The 10,862-nt window shown below is 35.4% G+C and overlaps 1 protein-coding gene across 1 annotated transcript; it reads left to right on the top strand.

Moving 5' to 3' along the window:
• Positions 1-10,269: 10,269 nt before the first annotated feature.
• LOC143610316 (protein S40-1-like) lies at positions 10,270-10,557 on the top strand. Its single transcript, XM_077084830.1, has one exon. The coding sequence runs from the start codon at positions 10,270-10,272 to the stop codon at positions 10,555-10,557; it is 288 nt and encodes a 95-aa protein (XP_076940945.1).
• Positions 10,558-10,862: the final 305 nt, after the last annotated feature.

Genomic DNA, 10,862 nt, shown 5'->3' with positions numbered 1-10,862 from the left:
ACGTCTTGAGTCTTCCGATGCCAGCCTCTTATTCAGTGCCACGTGTCTCCTCAAGTGAGCTGCTTCATCCTACTCACCTGCGTGCATACTAAAAGTCAGCTACGCTGAGTGAGTTTTAGTTAATCATACACTATACAATACACATAAACTTATATTCTTTCATTCATACTTTCATACTTTCATACTTTCTTTTGTATTAACTTACTTTCATATCTTACGTTATAAAGAGCATTACGCCCTACCTTCCTCGAGTATTATTAGAGCTCGGTACCCTCCTTCCTCGAGTATTATTAGGGCTCGGTACCCTCCTTCCTCGAGTATTATTAGGGCTCGGTACCCTCTTTCCTCGAGTACTATTAGGACTCGGTCCCTCTTTCCTCGAATATTAGTAGGGTTCGGTTCCCTAGTTCTCGAATATTATTAGGGTTCGATTCCCTCTTCGTTACCATACAACCATCCTTTCCTTCTTTTATTAACTTTATCACATTCATACACATAAGCATACATATCATACTTACTTTATACTTAGCGTTACAGCCCGACAGTACGTGCAATATCCGAAGATTGTTCACGTACCATCAAGCAATCATTCATACATATCACATCATTCACATAAGGCATACACTTATCTCTTAGGATAAGCGTATTAACAAACATATCGAGTATGCACACAGCCCCGAAAACATAACACATAAATGGGGCTAGAAACTCACCTGAACACGGTTACGTTCACCGTTAATCGTAATCCCTTTCTTCCGTTGTGCTCGGCTGACTGTATAACAAGTATACGTATCAATTAACTATCACTACTCATATCATCTTTCTAGTCTTAACTACTACCTACAACGAACGGGGGTCCGGGGGCAGCGCCCCTGGCAGCGGGGTCTAGGGGCGGCAGCCCCTAGCAGGGTCCAAGGGGCAGAGCCCCTGGCTGGGGTCGAGCTGACCTGGGGCGAACTTAGCTTTAAGCGAAGTTAAACCTTAGGCGAACTTAGCTTTAGGCGAAGTTAAACCTTAGGCGAACTTAGCTTTAGGCGAAGTTGTCATCAGGCGAACTTAGCTTTAGGCGAAGTTAACCTTAGGCGAACTTAGCTTTAGGCGAAGTTGTCATCAGGCGAACTTAGCTTTAGGCGAAGTTAACCTTAGGCGAACTTAGCTTTAGGCGAAGTTGTCATCAGGCGAACTTAGCTTTGCAGGCGAAGTTCATCAGGCGAACTTAGCTTGCAGGCGAAGTTGTCCAGCTACAGGTACTGTTCGTTCTTAAATCCCTTAATCATCTTCGTTTCTTAACCAAATAACTCGATTTAGGTATCCACGGAATCGTCTGACCAGCGCCTACAAACCCCAACCATCAAATCGACCTAACATCGATGTTTAAAGGGTGCGATTTAGGCATATAGGTTACGGGTTCTTTTATCAATCGATTAACCCATCAAATCATAACCATTTTCAGTAAGTTTAGCTTTGTTGGATTCGTTTTTACCATACAAACACAGATCTATCATTTCTATACTAATCCAAACCTAAACGAACAAGTTCTCGATATAAACGTACCGTAAATGAGTCGAACTACGAACACGAGCTGGTCTTGTTGCTTTGGTTCGTCACGACGATCTAGCACCAACAAGCTCGGGTCCTCGCCTTTGGATCTTGGTTCGGGTCGTGTGTGTTTTGGAGTGTGTTAGAGAATAAGATGGAAATGAATGATGGTTTAGGGTTTAGGGGATATTTATATCCCTTAAAGCCCATGGACCTAAGGCCCATTCTCATTTAACCCATCTCAATTAATCTAAGTCCATGATCCGTTCTTTACTCGATATTAATTAATTAATAACGCGAAATCACTAAACGTAACTTTCTTTATTCAACATTATAAATTTTAGGATGTTACACTTTTGACCAGATTTGGTTTGATTTGGATTATGATTACGTTTCTAGGCCAATTGTGTAGATGATTTTTTGTAACTAAGATTGGAAATAGGGTTGGCTGTTTGAAGTATTTAACTTAATTTTATTATGATGCAAGTTGGATAACCATTGTTTTCCATATTTGAGTTAATTTATGTAGGTTAATCTTGATGAGTTTGGATCATTGAATATGGGTCATGGAGATCGAGTCGGTTTTCTATGTTGCGGTTTCAGTTGAACGGGTCATGGTAGCAGTTTAGATATCAGTTTATTTAATGATTTTAAATAACAAATATGTTTGAAGGTTATCAATTTTAGAAATATACTTTCAGCTCTAGGCCGCTATTAGCATTTATCAGAAGCGATTAAAAGATCCATGGTTTCTTTTCCAACAAACTCAAGCACTTAGTCAGGAATAGAAATTAAGCATGTGTGTTTATAAATTGAGATTATTGATTTTGGCTAATATAAAGTATATATTAGAGTTAGCCTAATTTACTTTTATTTAAGTTAGCCTATTCTGCTTAATTAAGGTTTGGTTAAATATAGTTAATATAAATATTAAACAGAATGTTTCAAGGAACTTTGTTTGGGCTAGTAATGCAGAAAATGAAGACACTACAGATGTTCATTACAATCTGTTTTTGGTTAAGTTACTGTAAGGCCTTTATCCCAATGACCTACATTGGGTGTTGGATTTACTTATAAACACAGTTCTAAATATCAGAGTGAATTAAAACTTGCGCGGAATTATAAAAACTTCAACTATTTATTACAAAAGTCTAAACTTCTTTCAAATAATATTAACACATTGTCTTTCAAATTCAAAGATAAAACATCACATGACTCTTTCTTCTTCCGATGTCAGTCTCTATTCTTCGATGTCATGTGTCCCTCTTAAAGCTAGTTGTTTCATTCTATTCACCTGCGTAAATACTAAAAGTCATGCTGAGTCAATTCTAGTTTAACAAGTCACAGGTTAATCTTACATATTCGTGTCCGTAGATACTATTCTTACATTTACCCTGTACTTGCTTTCTTACTTCTCACATATGACTTGTTTTACTCTTTCATATGCATATATTTACTCTTACATATTCATACAATTATTACTTTGTTTTACTCTTAAATATACATATACTTACTCTTACACGTTCTTACATAATCATACAATTATTCATACAGTCTTGCACATATATTATAAGGGTCTGCCGCCCTAACTCTTGCACATATATTATGAGGGTCTGCCGCCCTAACTCTTGCACCGATATCATAGAGTCGGCATATTCTTGTCCAGATATTAGAAGGGTCTGTCACCCTGACTCTTACATTATAATCTTACTTAGCTCTTACAATCACATATAATTAAGCAATTAAATACACATGACAAATTCTTACAAACATTCTTTCATTCTTTGCAATGGTTATTCACACTCATCATATACACACACACACACACACACATACATCTAGTCTTGCAAGTATACACACAGCCCCGAAAACATTCAAAGAGAAGGGGGTAGATCTCACCTGGATCCGGTTCCTTTATGAGTTTTTGGTCACACCAATCGAGTCGAGTCAATCCAATCGAGTCGAATCATCTCATTCGACTCGATTCGTTCTAATCTAGTCGAGTATCCCGTTCAACTCGATTCGAAACTTATTTTTTGTGCCTTTCCATTCTGGTCACTTCCTTACGTCTCGTTATGCCCGTTTTACTAATAAAACGAGTTCTAGGTCGTAACAACTTCATTCTCTTACTTTAACAAGGTCCGAACACCACTAAGTCGTCCCGACTTAACCCAACAACATGTTTACCAAAATTTTATGTTTTTCTTACCCAATAAGGCCCGATTTTCCTTAGTTTCGAATCTTAAAACAAACCGACATAAAAAACCTAACCTTTATATTAGGTACATACCTTACGGGTTCCAGCTGGTTCGGATCTGGACCAACACGTGAATCTAGACGTGTTTTCTTGTTGTTTAATGATGCTTGAACGCGAAATATTCTTGGTTTCTCTTGGATCTATGATTCGGATGAGAGGTAAGAGTGTTTGTGTATGTTTTTGAGTGTGTGTATGGAGGCAAAGGTGATGGAATGAGAAAGTTAGGGTTTTAGGGAGGTTTAAGGAGTTTAAATACTCCAAGCCCATGGACCTTAGGCATGTAACTATTTCAAAGTCCATGAATTATTCCTAAGCTTACCACTCAATCCCGTTATTATTTAACATAATTAAATAACGATACACATTTAAGTGATAAAACTTCCCTTATTTGTTATTTCCAAAAGGCGAATGTTACAGTTACTTTTTAAATCAATTATGCTTTTATACGCAGTAATGGAAACATTGTTTGGGCTGGAATGGAGAGATTAATTTATTGCATTTTTAGTCAGTAACTAGATCATAGACAACCAGATCCTTAATGTTACAAGAAAAATGAGGTTTTAGCATGTTAAAATATGGAGACTAGTTTGAGATTAAGAAGGTTGGATAGCACAATCACAGGTCGAGAAACGAGTAATGGGGAATGAAAAGTAATGTATTTTTTATTTTAATTTTACGTAAGGGTATAATGGTAAAATTATAATTGTTCTTTTCCTTCCAACTAGGGAACACATAAAATTTTTACTTCCCTTTCCTTTTCATTAAACTGGGGAACAGGAAATAATATTAATTCTTTTCCCTTCCTTCTCTCTTAATTCATTTCCTTTATTTTCCCTCTTTAAATGAAACTTGGGAATAAAGTGTAACTTTGTCTTCTTCGTCAACCCCCAATTCTCCCTACTCTCGTACTAATCAAAGACACGACCAGCTGTCGCATATAAGCCTTTAGGGTTTTTTCCGGCGATTGAGTGATTAGAGCACAGAACAATGACGTCGGTGTTGCCATCGGAGATCAGAGATATGTGGTGGGTTGTTGTTGTTCTGTTGGAGAGAGGAGGGCGTAAATCGAGAGATATTTAACCAAAAGAGAGATATGGTGACAGTAGTTGCATCGGCGGCCGTTGGTGGATGGTTTCAAGTTGTGACGGTGCTTGTGGTTTTAGGTTGTGACGTTAGTTGTAGGGTTTGGTTTGGAGATGGGGAGGTTGGTGGGTGTGGTGGTGAGCGTCGGTGAAGGTGTGGTTGGGGCGGTGATGCCTGGTGGGGGTGGTGGTGGTGGTAATGAAAGAGAGGCGTGTGAGAGAGAGAGAGAGAGAGAGAGAGAAAGAGAGGCGTGTGAGAGAGAGAGAGAGGACATATGATATATATCAATATTAAATATTAAGTTCTTTTAAATTGCTTTTGTTTATTTCTTAAAATGTTTCTTTAAATAAATAAGTAAAAAGACCAATTTGTCCTCATGTGTAAGGCATATGAGCTAACTTAACGAGAAAAACTAACTGGGTTAGGGCCTTGGATTAAAAAAATGTGAGGCGAACAAAAGCGAAGAAGTCCTCAGCCGAGGCGAAAAACGCAAAAGAGAACGCATTTTGAACACGAGGCAACCGTATTTTAAAAAATATGTAATTATTTATAAGTGACGTAGTCTAAAATATACGTATTATTATATAAATATTCCTTATACTTTTATGTGTTGTTGAGCCAAGTTTTTATTTAATATTATTAATATTTGGTTCACATGTGAGTTTAATGATTTCTAGATATTACAAGCTAAAATCAAGTACTTTTTACTAAACTTGTGACCGACGAACAAATCCATGTAATCGGTTTATACTATGTACTCGTATTTGCAATTGAAGTGATGTATTAATTACAAAACTTTTATCATAAAATTTGTTACTTTTAATTGCTATGATAATTTGGTGGATTTTAAAGAATAATAATAAAAAAAATGGATCAGAACTACAAGACACTTAATTTAAATGGACCCATGTGATTGACATTATTAATTCGAATAAGCAAAATTCTTAATGAATATTCATTGTGGCCAATAGCAGGAGCAAAGGAAACTTGAATGGTCATTGTTTAATACAATTCATGGCATGGACTTGGTCGGTTAAGCAAGGAACATAGGTAGGCTTTTGGTGGATAATAAAATTTGTTTTAATGGGCCACAAGTAAACGTAGGTTTATGCACAACAATAAAAAGGAAAAGACAACCTGCAAATAGAGAGGAGCCGCCAAAAGAGAAGTCAGGAGATTAGGAGATCGACGAGAACCAAGAAAGAAAAGAGAAGAAAATTAGAGAAGAAAGGGTTCAAGCAGAGAGCGTCTGGATTCAATACCTACTCATCCAAGCATCCTTATTATTGGTTTGAATTTACTGTTTTCGTTATGAATTCATTATTTGAACTTATTTATTTTGATTTGTTCTTGAGTATGGTTGTTGGCTAAACCCTCAAACTACTTAGGTTATGATGAACTTTTGTTGACGTTGGATTTTAGTTTGGATTTTGTTTTTGTTATGGTTTATGATTAAGTAAAAGGTTTATTGTTATTTATTCGATGCATATGTGTGCTTAGGATTGTTTGGTGAGTTTTATTGTTTCACAGTTTCCTTGGTGATTGTCTGTCATATGATAGGATTCCGTTAGGTCATCTACTGTGTGTTTTTGACTAGTTTATGGTTGACTTGCAATAAAACCATAGGAACAATATTAATAAATCAAATAGACTTAAGCGTGCTGCTAATCTAAATAGCTGAGAGGTGATAGATTATATGATAAGTCTTGGTTATTTAAGATTGCTAGATTTAGTTCTTCGTAAGGAGTCCGTCTATGTTTGATTTTTCAGCCTTATTTATCTAGTCGAGTGAATACTTTAAACTACCTTTGATTTTCGCGCTGTAAGGTAGGATTTCTTATAGAGGTACTTGTCATAAAATAATTAGCGACCGTAAGCGAGTCTAATTAAACTGGTGTTTTTAAGAACTTAATAGAAATCCATAGGTGTCTTCTTGAGAAGGGTCAGGGGTTCTTTTTGGGTTTTCTTTAAATGAATAATTTAAGATCCCAGTTCCATAACTTAGCATTTTCCAACTATTTGATAATTGATACATTAGGGATTCTAGCCTAGGTGGTTGTTTGTCATCATTTGAATTAAGTCTATGTTTAAGTCGTCTTTAAGTCTTAGTGATTAATTTAATATTAGTTTAAATTTAGTTTTTAGTAAATCCCCCTTAAGATACAATAAATAAATAGTTGTATCTGTAGTTAAGTCTAACTAGCTAGTTTACGTAATTAAAAGAGTCTCGTGGGTTCGATATCCGGACTTACTTAGCTGTACCAGAGTCGACCGGTTCACTTGCCGGTTAGTAGTTTTAGTTAAGTTAAGAGTCTAGAATTATTACTTTGTGTCTAGATTAGCGTAATTTTAGTTAATAAATTTATAACTACTTTTAGCACATCAATAAGCCACATATTATAGACAAACGACATTATAATATATATTAAACGTCTAAAACATCAACATATATATATCCCAAAATTCCAAACGTAGTGTAGTACAATTTTTCGAGTACCACATTACTCGCCCAAAATATCAAAGTAACATAAAAACAAGTTATCGAGTTCCAAATTACTCATAAGTGTTTCCAAAAGAACACTACTCAAAAGTGTTTCAACTTTCAAAAGTTTATCGTCAAATGTGAAAAGTTTAGAAATGACCAATTATAAAGGTTAGGTTGAAAATGGGTTAACTGGTCGCTTTTTGTGCATAAAGTCTTCGCCTCCTCGCTTTTTCGCCTTGCACAAAAGCTCAAAAAGCGTTCGCTTTTTTAACAGGCTTCGCCTTGGGTAGGCAAAAGCGTTGAGGTTTTCGCCTTGGGTCGCTTCTCGCCTCACCTTGCCTTAAGCGCGCTTTTTTAAACCAAGGTTAGGGCCAAATGACTAAAGGTGTTAGATTTGAAAACGTAAAGTATAAAACAAGTAAAATTAAAAGATAAAGGGCAACCAATGAAATTAGGTGTAAACATAAATGATAATTTCTATAATTCTGTCATAAAATAAAGATGACACTGACCAAAGATGTTGAATAGCATTTTAGTTGTAAAATTAAGGCAAGATGCATCACATAACGCCTAGTATCCATCGTTTGCGGCTAGAACTACTAGGGATATCTAATCCCATTAGCTCACATGGCTCTCATCTGTCAGTATCGGTGTCAGCCAACAGAGTTTTTTCATTTGTTTTTGTTTTTTTTCAATCTCTATGCATTTCACCATTCTACCGGAAATTCCCTCTGCCCCTATGTACTCCGGCAAGCTTGGTAGTTTCTACTGCCCGTTGAGCCCTGGGAAATATCCGTGTAGTCATATCGATTTTATTAAATGTATGAGTATGAGGCACCTTCAAAATGAGTATCATATTAATTTCGAGATGGGAAGCTGATGTGTATTGCGCAATATGGCGAGAGATAAGTTTAATATGAAATCTACTTCCACATATAGTATGGTGAGGACTAGTTTCATGGTTGCCATGACTACACAAGTAGATTAGATTGTCTATCATTGAGAGAAATATAAACGAAGAAATATCAGGATTACTGTCTTTGACATGTAAAACAACATTACTATATTGTTTCTTAGAGTAAACTGCGGTTTTCGTCCCTGTGGTTTGTTCAAAACTGCGGTTTTAGTCCAATAGTTTCAAATTTGTGATTTTCGTCCATGTAGTTTCATTTCGCTTGCAATTAAACCTGATCACGCTAACCCTGTTAAGTCTGGTCGTTCACGTGAGGGGCAGTTTTGGCCTTTTCTCCTCAAATGAACCACAATTTTAATTCGCAAGCCCCCTCACATGAGAGCCTGGGGTGTATTTGAGAAAAAAAGGGGACAAAAATGCCCCTTGCGTGAGGGCACGCTGATGGGTTTAACGGCGTCGGGTTTAATTGCAAGTGAAATGAAACCACAAGAACGAAAATCGTAAATTTGAAACTATTGGACTAAAACCACAAATTTGGACAAATCACAGGGACGAAAACCATAGTTTACTCTGTTTCTTAAATTTAAAATTTTCAAATCATCGTGATTTTTGCCGTGGCTTCATTGCCAGCATATCGGTTTTTGACTAGACTTCATTGCGATTGTGATTTTAGATCCTCGAGATCGGTTTTGAGGTTCTGGGGTTAGGATTTTATTAGTTGAATAGTAGCCATTTCTAAGTGTTTTCTTAATGTCCGTGTAATTTTTATTCTGTACGTTTGAATAATCAATTTCTACATCATGTTCTTATTATGTCGTTATATTTAGAAAAAAAAAAATTTAATTGTATTGTCCTTTTGTTGGTGGTAGTTGATGTAAAAACATTTTATTTCTCATGTTATGTACTTATGTATACGCTATCACTACCAACAAAACATACTTTTTTTTTACAAAACTGTATTTAAATTATCGTATTTGAAGACAATACAAACAATACTTGTACAATCTTTATAGGATTTTCGACATAACAAAACATGATACACAACACGAAAATAACAACTTGAACTATTTAGCTGTTTGATTAAAAAGTTGATCTGTCAACCTATTTACTTACAGAGACCGGTCCACCAACCCGTTTAATCTAATTCTTACAAACCATCAATTTGATTATGGCATTTACAACTTATTATTAATATTTATTACCTTATCTATCAATGCATCTGTAACACTTTGATAAATTGGTTAAACAAAAATGTATTATAATTACTCAATTTTAAATGTATACGACTTAACAGTTGTTAGATAGTCTCTTAATAATTCCATTAAAAGATTACCTCTGAATCAACCAGCATTAGATGTGTTTTGTTCATCAGATTGACACCTTTGTATCGGTTAACAAACCTTTTAACCATTAAACTTTAAAATGATGTTGAATGAAAATTTAACCACTTTGTCCTTTCACATATGTTCAAAACTCTTAGTTTTCCACTCACATGTCACATCCTCAACCCATCACCAATTAATACCGTATCGACATACTCAACACTTACTGGCTCACAGTATGTTAACTATTCGGACATCTTATTGATTTAACACTTACTGGTGCAGAGATTACCAAACAGTGTGTTACAATGTCTTAGTGTAAATGTTTAAATACAAGTAAAACTACTATTGGTCATTTGGGGTTTGATGATTTAACATCTAAATTGACACTTAGTTCTTTGTATACCCAATTATTTGTACTTTTTAAAATAAAAAGTAGTATTGCTCATACATGAAGAAAAATCCACAACCATATATGTTTATAAACTTTTAGACACAAATGTTTCTTATGTTTAATATATTTATAACAAATAGTTAAGACGTCATGCTGAGTATATGAAAGTACATCCCACACGACTCAATAGTCATCTATAAATTCCAACCATTTGCCACCCTTCTTCCAAATTCCATTTTCTAAACCAAAACCCTTATATTAATCAATCCCATTTCAATGACGGAGGAGTTCCAAGATTCCGATATTCTCTTCCCGGAAACTGCCTACCGGCATCCAATAGTAGAGAAGAAAAACAACAAGAAAACGCATAATAAGAAGAGTTCATTTGAGGAAAATGATGCAAGAGAAGAAGAGATGGTGCCACCACACATGATTTTGGATCGTCGGAGCGCTGGAAAAGCGGCGTTTTCGCTTTGCTCGGGGAATGGGAGGACTTTGAAAGGAAGAGATTTGAGTGAGGTTAGGAATTCAGTTCTTAGGATGACAGGATTTATTGAATCCTAACGTTTAATTATGTATTTATCTTTAGTTTTGGGTTTGAATGAAAAAAGATAGAACCTTGATGAGTTGTCTAACCCTTGTTGTGGTCATAAAAATTTTAATATTCATTTTTTAATGTGATATGTATCAAATTATGACGTAATATGTTTATATGGAGTCGTTAGCTATGATTGTACGTTAAAATGACTAAAAAATGTAAGTGTTTATTTGTTTTAGCCTAAACCGTGTACATCATTGAGTGACATATATAATGGCGTGACTACTTATGTATTTAATTTCATATAATTCCAGTTTTGTCATTTTGGAAA

This window comes from Bidens hawaiensis, unplaced genomic scaffold (genome assembly GCF_021521415.1).
Source record: "Bidens hawaiensis isolate Kalapana, Puna unplaced genomic scaffold, B.hawaiensis_p1.1 tig00002186_1, whole genome shotgun sequence".
NCBI classification, from domain to species: Eukaryota; Viridiplantae; Streptophyta; class Magnoliopsida; order Asterales; family Asteraceae; genus Bidens; species Bidens hawaiensis.
Note: the sequence above shows the minus strand (reverse complement) of the source record. Positions and strands in the feature narration are given on the sequence as shown.